This window comes from Neomonachus schauinslandi, chromosome 7, assembly GCF_002201575.2.
Source record: "Neomonachus schauinslandi chromosome 7, ASM220157v2, whole genome shotgun sequence".
In the NCBI taxonomy this organism is placed as follows: Eukaryota; Metazoa; Chordata; class Mammalia; order Carnivora; family Phocidae; genus Neomonachus; species Neomonachus schauinslandi.
Genome location: NC_058409.1, coordinates 118,557,941 through 118,571,405, shown reverse-complemented (window position 1 = coordinate 118,571,405; position 13,465 = coordinate 118,557,941). Strand labels below are relative to the sequence as shown.

General features: G+C 41.2%; 1 protein-coding gene across 1 annotated transcript in view; it reads right to left on the bottom strand.

The window, feature by feature from the left end:
* The window catches only part of PLCXD3 (phosphatidylinositol specific phospholipase C X domain containing 3), a 162,414-nt gene that overhangs the window by 43,460 nt on the left and 105,489 nt on the right, over positions 1–13,465 (bottom strand). Inside the window, exon 2 of the mRNA XM_021696525.1 lies at positions 11,286–11,994. Within this exon, the coding sequence (XP_021552200.1) occupies positions 11,286–11,994 (709 nt within the window). The remainder of the gene's footprint in view (positions 1–11,285; positions 11,995–13,465) is intronic.

The window sequence follows — 13,465 nt, the reverse complement described above, 5'->3', positions numbered from 1 at the left end:
TACTCTCACAGGTGCTGAGAGAAAAGTAGATTTCTACTTATTTTCATTACTTCTTTCTTACCCCTTCAACACACACACACACACACACACACACACACACACACACCACCTTTTTAATCTGAAGCTGACCACCTAATGCTAGTTGGAGCAGAAAATGGTGGGCCATTGAATAAGCCCTTATTTGCACAACCTATGTCATGGAGACATCAAAATGTCCCCACTCATGTTCATGGCATTAAGGGGTCTCTCAGTCATTATCAGACACCAGAGTCCCTGGCCATATCCTGTTTGGGGGCTGCTTAGACATATGGGTAAAGTATAAGCACACAGTGGCAATGAATGAGATGTCAGTATACAAAGGTGTGAAATTCTTCGACCTGCTCTGCTTGTGAATGGCAATAAGAGTCAGATTCATTAAATAAACCTTCAACTGCTGAGCAGTAAATGTAAAACCAAGACAGGAATAAAACTAAGTTTCCAGGCTATTGTTTAGCAATAGATTCATCATACCTCCCCCCCCAAATTAGCATATGGTGTCTGTTAACAGACTGAACTTACACTGAGTGATCTAACCAAGTTTCCCTACAATCAATTCACTACAAGCTACTTCTTACAAGCATTTTATCTGGAGAAACAGGCTATCTAAATTCAACTCTTCAAAGATGAATAAAAAAATCTGAAAAATGTACATTCATGAATAACTCATTATTGTGTTATTTATTCTCCCAACTGGTTCATTTTCAAACCTTAGTTAAGTCATATTGGCAACAGCTTTTCTGCTTAGTATTCACATAAGAGGCAGCTACATGGTGAACTTGCTCAGTTTTATAATAGCCAAATCTCCCATACATTTCCAAAGGGCAGCCTGCGGCTTTTCGCATTCACTAATGAAATCACACATTACAGTCTCACTGCCACATAACGCTCCTTCACGGAAGGATGTCACAGCTCCAGAAACAACTCGTAAGCTTCTTTTCTTTTAACAGCTGAGACCACAGGGAAATAAGTGATGGGGTGGGAGGAAGGAATATTTTAAAGCAAAAATGCAAGTTATACTTGTGCTTTCTGAAAAAAAATCAATTATGACAAGCAAGTTTCTAGGTACTCTTGTCTAATTATTTTTAGTACTTTAAAATAAGTTAATTAGCAAGGCTATAATCCCAGACATACAAATCAAGAGCCGGAAGATTTGTGCTCTATACCATGAAGCCAAGTATTAGTGTCTGCCCCCGACGGAAGTAGTATTTTCTTCTGAAATGTCAAGGCCAGATAGTCTGAGAAAATTTCATATTTTCAACTTTTTAAATTGTTGTTGTTATATTGAAAATATTATGGAAGAAAATATTTTATCAACTGAGTGTGATAAATTAAAAGCTGCAATGTCATTGCCTAGAGTGGTATTAGTCAGTTATTTGAGCTTTATGTAATAATTTTGTTAGGTGGGGTGCACATAAAGCAACTCCTCATCCTTTTATCCTTTGACAGAGAGGATTTAGCTTATACACTTCACTTAGATAAGTATTCATACTTGTCGGAGTCACTCTAGGTAATGAGTAGATCAGTCACCCAAAGCTGGGTCTACCAAGTGTAGCCAACACAAATAAGCCTTCAGAGGCCCGCATTCAAAGAAGGCCAAGAAAAATATGCCTCCCCCTGCCAAAAAGGGCAAGAAAACAATTCAACTGTAAACGTAACAGTTGACTCTCACCTCCTGCTTCTTTGTGCCCTGAATAAGTTGTGAAATTTTGGGAAGTTGGAATGTTCACAAATATTAAAGAATCAGCAATTCCCTTTTCAAAATGCTGTGTTCTCACATTTCTTTCTCACCCCCAACCCCTTTGATAGCTACCACCTGGGATTCCAACCCTTGACAACTGAGATAGGCAGAAACTTAAAGACTAGAATATCAAGTTGGTTGTCACTAGGGCTCAATGTGAAGAGTTTGCATTTTCAGTAGACAAGCCCTGGGCTAGGGTATCACCAACTCTTTGATTGGCTTCATTATAAAAATGGTCTGGGTTTCTGATTAGATATAGCCTCATTTGTTTCAGTGAGAAAAACAACAACGGAAAAGCACAGGGAAAGCCTAATTCACACCAGAGGCTTTCAAAACAAATGGAAAAAAGTGATATTTCTTTCTTGCATTGCACTGGAAAGGGCGAAAAGAAACTTAAAAGCAACCCCTGACATTAGGAAGCTGGCCTGCCACTCACAACCTGGCCATATTATTCTCCTGTGGGACATGAACAATCTCCCAGAATACCAGCCTCAGACAAGGTCCCTTGAGATCATGAGACAGTGAGATAAAAAAGGATACTTTGTAATTTTGTCTAAGCACAAAAACAAGATCACCCACAAAGTAACCAAACATCTAGCTCTCTAGACTGAAATAAATGGGACTGCTACTCCTTTACCAATTACAGTTTATCCTCTCTGGCCCTATAGAAGACTTACGGAGGTACCCATTTATAGAATTACCCTTGGTTTCTGACAGCATCCAATCTAGAGAGAACCTCTGCTTCCTTAAACTTTCCTCCAAGTCAGTCAACCTAAGCCCCAGTTCTATAGGGCTGCAAAGTCCCTCCTAACCACACTCTCACACTGGGATGTCTCATGGCTCCCAATGGTGTGTGTGCTTCTTCACTGCAACCAGTAAGCTCAGCATGTCCAACTACATACTTGTGTCTAGTGATTTGGCAATGCTTTCTCTTCCCTCAGTTGTAAATCAGTTCTCTCCAGAGTGGGGCTGCTCCCCTTGGATGAGCTCTCAGCAGAACAGACTTGCCCTCCACGTCAGGAGCCCTGCGTGCACAGGGCAGAAAGGTAGAGCAGGCCCGAAATCCTCGTCCTTGTACCCCAGTGTGTGGCCTGCACTGTCCACATCCGGTCTGCCTCACTTCTTGAATCAGACACCACTTCCTGGCTCGTCTCCTGACAATACATCTTATGGTTCATTTCAAATCCCAAACAAGCCTCCCTATCCCCTCAGTCACTGGCTGAGGTCCCCCAATTATTGTGCTACAATCTAATTGACTAAACATCCCTGCCGCCTGGGCCCTCCATCTTAATCTGCCCATCATCAACCCATCTGCTCTCAGCTTTTTGTGAGTTCCAGCTACACATTTGGCTAGTTCCTTTTCAGATGTTAAACTCAATCTGCCCAGCAATTCCCCATAAGAAAACTGAGATCCGGAGAGATTAAAGTGGGTGAACCTCTATCCTATGCCTTGCTTTTTAGAAAAGTATATGTGGGCGCCTGGGTGGCTCAGATGGTTAAGCGTCTGCCTTCGGCTCAGGTCATGATCCCAGGGTCCTGGGATCGAGTCCCACATCGGGCTCCCTGCTCTTTGGGAGCCTGCTTCTCCCTCTGCCTCTCTCTCTCTGTCTCTCATGAATAAATAAATAAAATCTTTAAAAAAAAAAAGAAAAAAAAAAAGAAAAGTATATGTATTTTCCTTCTCTCCCCCCTACACACACTTCCTCTCTCTCTCTCACACACACACACCCAGACACATACACCCTCCCTCCCTCTCTCTCTCTCACACACACACACAGACACACAGACACACACACACAGATCTTCACCAGGCTCTGAATGGGCATCTTACTTCTCAACAGCTTGGCATTCCCTCTAGTCTTTGACTTTCTGACACAGATAATGAAAGGTGCCTGCCTGTATTCACCTGGACTTTAACCATACAGCATCAGCAGAACGAAGAAGAGAGAGAGCTTTTGTGTACACTCTTGCTTTAAAAGTTCTTAGGTCAACAGCTGTGAAAACAGAGAGAGTTACAGACAGCTCTCCCTCCTGCCACACCCCAGCAGGACCCAGGCTGAAGTCACTCCTTTGTCACATGGCCTCATTGTTAGATGTTGTTACAGAATCTTCTTTTTTACCGTTTGAAATCAGGACTGGGGAGGCCATTCGGTTGCAAAGTGCTGTAATGTTAATTGGTTTTGGTGGGAGACACTGAGTCTCAAAGTTACCGAGGTTTCTTGCAAAGGAATGTGCTTCTGAGGCCAGGGGAATGAAGACTCCCCCCCCGAAAGACTTGCCATGCTCCTGCAGCACCATCATCCTAGGATGGAGCTATGTGACATGGGAGAGAGGATGCACGAGAGAGAATAATAGAGGACTGGTTTTTGGAAATCAGTGATGGGCAGCTCTAATAAGTGACAGAACAAATCTGGCGGGGTCTGTGAGTAAAGAAGTCATGGATGAGATTTAAGGAAGAACTACTTGAATGTGATGTTGGAAGGGGACTGACAAATCTTGGGGTTAACTCTTTCTAGGTTTCCTAAAACCAAGTTTATGTGTTGCTGGGGGTGGTTGAGGTGCAGCTTGCTACTCAAAGAAGGGCTCACCTGGAGTCTGTTAGAAACGTAAAACTCTGATAGTGCTGCTGTAAGTAGGGCGAGCATGGGCCCATATAGCAGCAATGTCCACAACAGTCAAACTATGGAGCGAGCCCAGATGTCCATCAACTGATGAATGGATAAAGATGTGGTATATATGAACACAATGGAATATGACTCAGCCAGCAAAAAAGAATGAGATCTTGCCAATTTGCAACGATGTGGATGGAGCTAGAGTGTGTTATGCTAAGTGAAATAAGTCAGTCAGAGAGAGACAAACACCATATGATTTCACTCATATATGGAATTTAGGAAACAAAACAAATGAACACAGGGAAAGGGAAGGAAAAATAAAATAAGATAAAAACAGAGAGGGAGGCAAACCTTAAGAGATTCTTAAATATAGAAAACAAACTGAGTGGTGCTGGCGGGGGAGGGGGCTGGGGGGCCGGGTATTAAGGAGGGCACTTGTGATGAGCACTGGATCTTTATAACTAAGTGATGAATCACTAAATTCTACTCCTGAAACTAATACTACACTATATGTTAACTAACTTGAATTTAAGTAAAATCTTGGGGGAAAAAAAAAAAATCTGAGCCACAGACTCATGAATCATAGTCTCTGGGGCAGCACCCAGGAATTTGCATTTGAACAAACTCTCCATAAGCAGCCTCCCCGCACCAAGTTTGCCAAGCCTTGTGCTCAGAAAAGCCTTGCTTTCTGGAGCTTCCTTCTGATTTACAAGCCATACTCCTCTTTCTAGTGGTTCCAAAGACCTAGATCTTAAATTGATCCTAGCACTGGTTCAAGTCTCACCTGAACAAATTATTTAGCATTTCTGACCTTCAGTTTCTTAAATTGCAAATTGAGACTAATACCTGTTGAACAAATGAGGCGTCCAATAAGTACATGTTGAAGAAATGAAATCTTATGATGAAAGCATCTTACAAACAAGGATTATTCTAATACTGATCTTCCATAGTCTCCTTGATATTCTCTCTTTGTAGGCATATGTAGCCCAAGAAGGCAGCTTTCCCTTTTACTGAACAGACTAATCCTTTATCAGCTGTTTCACAGGTGCACTGACCTATTTGGTGGCATGGCCCAGGGGGTAGAGCCAGAAAGCTACTCCTCATGGAGATTGGTGCTCTCTCATGGTCACCCTGAGCTGTCTTTGAACCATTTGGAGTCTCCGCCCTTCGTGAGTTCCCTAAAACTCCTAAGAGGACTGATGCTGCAGGTGAACAACTTCCCAGAGACCAGCCACACCTGCTGGGTCCAGGCAGTGACAGGGTAAACTGGACAGCAGAAGTGTTGTTTGTTTGAGGTGTGGTTGTGAACCGGGGTGTGTCCCCATTAGATGGAAATACTAGAGTTTATTGTGTTCATGAGGCAGACAGAGCCCAGGAAAGGCCAGCTCTGCACAAAATCCATGACCCATCTCCAGGCCTGACCTCTGATCCCTTGGGGCAAGGTTCCAGGGCACCTTGTTATGTGGCACACGGTGCAGACTAAGAGCCAGCTTGCCTTTCCACACTGGTCCCTGCAACCTCTTGTTCTCTGGTCCTTTCCGGTGTTCCTGTCCATCCTCTGTCCTCATCCCCCCCTAGGGTGTAGAGGACAGAATTCTGCCTATAAGCCAAGAGGCCTGGATTTAATCCTGTCTTTGCCGCCAGTTACCTCTGTTGCTTGGGCAATCATTTAGCATTCCTCTGTCCTCAGTTTCCTTACTCAATGGAAATAGTCAAATGGGCAGTAGGCACAATGCAAGGAGGATTAAGCCAAGTCACCTTTAACTTCCTTTCCTTTCTGTTATTTGATGGTGCTGCTTCCATGAATCCCCATGACAGCATTCTACCTGGGTCTGCTTTCTTGAGGAAAAACCACACACTTCAAATCTGCTCTTCTCATAGCCTTGCCCATCCCAACTGTGGCATACTTGACCTTCCCAAACTCCTGGACCTGACTCTGCCTTCCAAGATGACAGATAACATATTATATGTGCCCACTGTTAAGAAATGTGAATTTTACCTAGTTTGCAGGAGGAAGCCTAGAACTTGGAGTCAAACAAACCCAAATAATGATCCTGGCTTTGCTAAATTAATATGGGAATTTTGAGCAAGGTACTAGACATTTCTGAGGCTCAGTTTTTCATCTCTAATGTATCTAATGATACCTACCTTGTTGGAAAGAGGATTGAATGGATACAATTCATGTAAAGCAGGTAGCATGTTGCCTAGCACATGATGTGGGCTCAACAAATGTAGTTGCCTTCATTTTCCCAGCTGGGTCATATTGATGCTTATTAACAATCAACCAACAACCAAATACATCCTGAAAATTCTACCTTATCTTCAAGGCAATGACTGTGATGGTGAGAGAAAATGGTCAGGGCAGTTAGCACAGTATTAAACAGATATGGAACACTTAAAATAGATGACCACCACCATCACTATCATCATCATCATCATCATCATCATCATCTAAATTGTTGGACTGTATAAACATTGCCTAAATTAATTCAGTATCAATTTACTTCCCAAGATGCATTATTCCTTGAATATTCTGACAGGTGGTCTAACTGATTTTTTTTAACAAAACCTATAATTTAACAAACCTCCACAAATTAGGGAAGGACTTGACTCCATTTGCACACCTTCTTTTTAAGAATGTGTGAATTCCGTGGGGGTGAGGTGCAAAAGCTGGTGTTTGAAAAATAAATTAAAAATAGGTCTTTGAGAAATAAAAATCTGTGTCGTTTGGCATTGCTAAAATGTGGAAAATGCATCTGCAGTATTTGGAACCAGTGGCCAGATTGAAAGCTACACTACCTGAATGCAGGCTGACTTTAGTTTCCCTGAAAGCCACCTACACCTTCAAACACTGTTTTCTAAATGCACGTGCTCACAGTTTTGTTAGCCCAAATATTAGGCATAATAAAAAAATTATAGAGAAACTAGTCAAATGCAGGATCTTAGAATTGTAGGATTTTAGAACTGGAAAGTATCTTGGAGATAGTCTAGTACAAACTCCAAATTTTGCAGATGAAAATACTTAAGGTTCAGAGAGGTCTTAAAATCGCCTACTAACTTCTCCTTTGGTGGCAAAGGAGAGTCTCATTACATCTTTTGGTGTTAACATAGGACTTTCTGAATGAGCAGCTTTGTGCACAATAGCAAGAGGAAAATGGCAGAAAGTTGTCTTTGTGGGCTTTATCACTTGATGAGGAAAGAGAAGCAATATGTCCTTAGGGAATCAAGTGTTCTTTCACTGACTCTTTCAGAGGTAAGTAAATTACCTTTGCAAGGTGCTATCCAAGGACTGACAATGACCTTTTCCTATAACCCTCACCCAGAAGGCTGAAATATATCAAATCAAATCAAAACAAAACCTGAGTTTCACACGTACACCATATGCAGAATACAGGCATTGCAATTTGTTTACAAGGAGGTCTTTCTAGTACTTCCGAGGCAAACTCTGTTCATCCTGGCCAGGTTCAGATATATTTGCAAATCGTTTGCAACTAATTTGCATAATCCTAGAGAGAAGAAAAAATTGATGCTACCTATAAGGTCTTCATTTCAATTTATTAAATTTTTTCATTCCACCATCCCCCCCACCCTCAACTTCTCTTCCTCTGTTCAGTGACGCAGTTCTACTATTCCAGAGAAGTAACCAGAGGCAAGTGAAAAGTTCTGAATTAGAGCAGATGCCTGAGGACAGTTTTTCAAAATGAATTCCATGGGCTGTCAATAAGTGCTATCTGAAAAAAATTAAGTGCTTGCACAACATTGCATTAATTCAATTTAAATAGGATTCTTCACCAAAATGCTTTTAGTGCCTTTTATATGCTAAAGATTGTGAATATTTTGAGAGAGTTGTGTAGATATACAATTTTCAGCACTTTCTTATTTGATCTTTTCCCCACAAATCCTGCTTTACTAATGCTGTACATAGCATATGTAACTAAAAGTAGTTCAACTTCTAGCTTGCGAAGACCCTAACTGCATGAAATGCCATAAGAGAGAAAAACGAAAGTCATCTCTTCCTTGAGTAGATTTTTCTTTTTGACTACCCAAAGGCTATACCCTACACAGGTAAAATCAGGGTATGGTTCTTGGCCACAGGCAAAAAGCAGACATATTATATGGAAAAGTGTTTTCCTAAATATAGAATTAGGCAACAGAAGGTAAAGCTGGAAGGGCTATGGGAAGACTCCTTTCATGGAGCCCAATGTGTAAAATTTTAGAAATGAAGCTTCCTTCATTAAAGATGTAGTGAGAATAAAGAATATTGGAGTTGGCTGAGTCTCAGACCCCTCCTGCCTCTTCCCCACCTCTAATAGGTCCTCAGGAATTCCTCAAAATCTGGGGCCTCAGTGGAGTCTGGTTGAGAACAACACATTCTTATGTGTATATACTATAACTCCCTCATTTTTAAGGGTGTAAGAGAGGTGGTAAGTGGTAATTTACCAAAACAATGAACTTTTGTAGAAGGTGGTGCTATTAAATAGAAAGACTTCTTGGTTTGATGAATACTCTGATGGGACTTGCTGAGCCTTAGGGCCAGAAGAGAGGTGAATAATTTGGCACAGTAATCTAGAGTGTGGAATCTCCAAGACAGTGTGGGGGTAGGGGAAGAAAAGAGATGAGAAAAAGACAAGGAGAAGGAGGTGGAAGAGAAGTTTCAGCCACAAGACTTGAGGATGGGGTTAAAGTGATATAGATATCATCGGGGTAAGATATCCCAGTCCAGAATATTTGTACTTACAGACAATTTTAAAATTCAACTTTGAATTATCTGTATTATTATAATTATAAAACCTCCCCTGTTGCCTCAAACCCTCAATAAAGTCTAAAAACCATTGTGGAAACTGAGCAAGAAGCAAGCAAGTTTCATGTCTCTGGTTCTACAGGGACATGGACAAGCCACATGGGACAATCAAATCCATCACTTTATGGAAAATGATGTAATCCAGAAACAGCAAGGGCACATCCCATAAGAATATAAGAAAGCTAGACATGAGCAGAAATCCTAGGGAAGGCCTTATACTTGCACAGGGTGTACAATGAAGAGCTAGGGATTGCATTTAAATTTTGAAGAACAGGGAGATCTCAGCAAATATCTGAATAACAGACGGAAGTTATGATTCTGTATGGAGGAACCCTTCGACTCCAATGGCTTGTGGCTTTCACTGCCAAAAAATGCCAATAACTGCCACTTGAGTTGGCTTATATTAATGATCAATTGGCCACATCTACTGGATGCATAACCCTGACTGAAGCCTCCCCACCTCCTCCCTAAATCCCTGTGTCTTTGTTTCCTGATTCTGTAAATGTCTGCATCACTCGTTCTACTTCTCAAGAAGAAACTTTATCCCTAACTCTTTTCTCCCATCATGCCTCATAGCCAAATTGTCATCAAATAATCCTATTTTTTACTGTGGCATACCATCCCCTTCTGTGTTTTGTCCCTTCCTCAGTTTAGCTTGCATTACCATGCCGAAACAGTTCCAAGCACCTCTTCACTGTCCACTCTCTCCAATCTTCTGCCTCCATGCTACACCAATTATCTGTCTAAAATGCAGATATGGTCAAGTCACTATGACCCTAAATGCCATTTTCTAGCTCCCCATTGTTCACAGGATGAAATCTTTTCTTTAACCTGGCTAAAGGCTTTCTTGCAAATGTGTTCCTGCTCCACTGCAAGCATCATCTGCCATTCCCTACTCTACAGGCCATGCTCTGAGGCCATCCATATCATTTCATCTCCTAATCTTTTCCCCTCATCTCCTTGTCTTTCCCTACAAAGACCTTGAGCAAAACATGCATGCTCTATCTCCTTACCATAATTAAAATATCAATTAAAGTTAAAGATAAAAGTCTGCTAAGAATTATATTTTATCTTCAGACAATATTTGCATTGTTTAGTACTTTAACTCAAAAGAATAAATAATATGTACAATTCTGCACGTTGTATCACACTCGTGGGAAAGAGCTAGAGATCTTTGGTGATTGCTCAAGTTACATACTTCACAAGTAATCACCACTCCAACATATATGGCTGGGCTTGACAAATGGAATACCCACACTCTGGAGGGTGATCCTTGCTTATGGTATAGTGTAAGGAATAGAATATAGAGTGAGAAGAATGGAATTTGGGTATTTGTTTCCTCACTCATTGTCCAACTGGCCTTAAGCAAAACATTTCACTTCTCTGAATCTCAATTTTTATCTGTCAGACAACTTCCCAGGGTTGTTGTGCAGATCAGATGGAATTAGGTATCTAAAAAGACACTGTGAGCAGGAGAGAAAAGGCTTTGTAATCTATAAAGTGCTATGCAAATGTGAAAAGGAGCGCTATGAAAAGATAACTGGACATGGAGTCAAAATGCATTGTGCTACATGTTGATCTGTGTCCTAGGAAAAAATATGTTGAAGTCTTAACCCCTTGTACCCATAACTGTGGCCCACTTGGAAGTAGGGTGTTTGCAGACATAAGTAAGATGATATCATTAGGGTGGGCCCTAATGCAATATGACTGGTCTTATAAGAAGAGAAAACAAAAACACATGGGGAGAACACCATGTGAAGATAGAGGCAGAGACAGGAATGATGAATCTACAAGCCAAGGAATGCCAAGGATTGTCAGCCATCACTAGAGTTAGTGGGGAGGCATGGAAAAGATTCTCCCTCAAAGCCATCAGAAGGCGTTGACATTGCTGACACCTTGATTTCAGACTTCTAGCCTCTGGAACTGGGAGGCAGCAAGTTTCTTCTGTTTCAAGCCACCCAGTTTGTGATATGTTGTGTGGCAGCCCTAGGAAACTAACAAACATGAGTATAAATTTTATCTCTGTCAGTTACTAACTCTATGAATGTGTGTTAAATTCCTTAAGCTTTTTCTCTGATACCTTAAGGACACTTACCTTTCTGTGATAGTTTCTCTGAGGCCACTGGCCACTCCTTTGACCACAGTGCTAGCTTTGGGGGTCAGCACCACCTGAGATATAAAAAACGATCCCTTCTTTCTTCTCTCAGTGATGGATGCCTGAAGAAACTGGATCAGTTTTTCCGGGTCTGTGGTGTTGGCCCAGGGTGCTGGCATCATCTGCCCAGGCCAGAGAAAGGGCACTTCCAGAGCCACTGGACTGTGGTAGAAGACCAGCACTTGATAGTCTTTCTCCCACAGGTACTTTAGACTAACTTCCTGGGCAAAAATCGCTGGGCACATCTTGTTTCCATAGATGTCTTTCAGCATTTGGACCAGTTTTTCATGGTGATATTTCTGCATCCCATAAAAATGGTTGAAGTCCAAGAATACCACCTCCTTATGGTGATCTGTGAGGAATGCATTAATCTCCTCAAGGCCTTCATTGACTTTGGCACTGAACAGACCATGAGCAAAGTAAAGTTCGTTGTCAGGGTCTCTGGGCTTGGTGGAAATTCGAAGATCAAAATAACGGATCCCAGCTCCTAGCTGACCAGTAAAGTTCATTGTTTGAGTGGCTAACCATTTCCGCATCAGCTTTTTGGCTACAGTTCCAAACACAGAGACAAAATTCTGGACGGTTTCTGGCTGTTCTGGCCCTACGGGTGAGGCTTCATCGATGTAGAAGCTGAAGGAATCATGAGATCCTAGAAAAATAACAAGGCATAATGTGGTTATAGTTCCGTCCTTTGCTCTTCCCAACTTCTCTCCCTCTTGCAAAGTCCCTATCTCTCCCTCAAATGCACGAAAGGAAATAATAAGCAATATTTACTTAGTTCAGTCTCAGTTCTTAGGAGGGTCCTTTTTATAGCCTATATGGTACACATAGCACTTCAACAGATAAAAACGGATTATAAAATTATGTAAAAATCCCTTGTGACTAATATTATAAATAAAAATGATCACCTTCTACTTCTGTAAACAAAGAATTTAGTGTATTCACTAGGATTGGCTTTCCATGTAGGTGGCATAAGTGACCATTCATAAAGTGGAATTTATGGGGATTCACTAGTTCCCAAATAGTTTGTCTACTATCTTGCCCTTTCCCTTCATTTTGATTTGATTTCAATGGTAGAGAGCTTGTTTCAATGAATAAAGGAGGTTTTCTCATGGGCAGATGATCAGCATATGAATTGGTACCTTATACACTTTGGAAAGCACAAGAGGTCCTTATAGAGAAAGGAAGAAATAAGCAAGAGGACAGTACAATGTTGATATTTTTTTTTTTTTTAGATTTTTATTTATTTATTTGACAGAGAGAGAGAGACAGCAAGAGAGGGAACACAAGCAGGGGGAGTGGGAGAGGGAGAAGCAGGCTTCCCACTGAGCAGGGAGGCTGACTCAGGGCTCGATCCCAGGACTCTGGGATCATGACCTGAGCCGAAGGCAGACGATTAACGACTGAGCCACCCAGGCACCCCCAATGTTGATACATTTAACATCACTCCTGACCCTGCATTTGAGCAACTATGAACTTAGATGAGGCCAAGTACTTTTCACATATTGAGGAAACAATTTTTCTTATAAGTTGACAAAACTAACAGCATTAAAAAATTAAATGACAGACTATTTTCTTCACAAATATTTCCTCTCAACAGTGAAAACTCTCTTTGGAGTTGGCTTCCAAATTTGGAAGAATTTCTCCCTAGGAAGAACAAAGGCAACCTATTTAATTAGGATTATGATTATTATTTTTTTTGTCTGTTACAAATACCAGAACTCCAGAAATGTAGCAATGGAACATGTGCATGATTTGCTGGTAAGTATAGAGGGCCATTTAAAATATTTTTGGACCTAATGAAGAAAAATTATTTCAAGTTTTAATTTTATTTTTTAAAGCCTCCTTTAATTCTGGGGCACAACCTACTGAACAGGTAAAATGAAATTAATGTATCCTGAGTTTTCACATGTTAGAAAGGGCAGATGTCATCATTCCGCATCTGTTACTCAGGCTTCCTCAGACCATGTTGCCTTACTCCTGATTTAGTTGTCTAGAAACTAAAAAATACACACTTTGTTCTAGTTCCTACATTGCACCCAGCCAACACACACACACACACATACACACACACACACACACTTCCCTTTACGTTTATCATCCATCACCTCAGGGCCTTT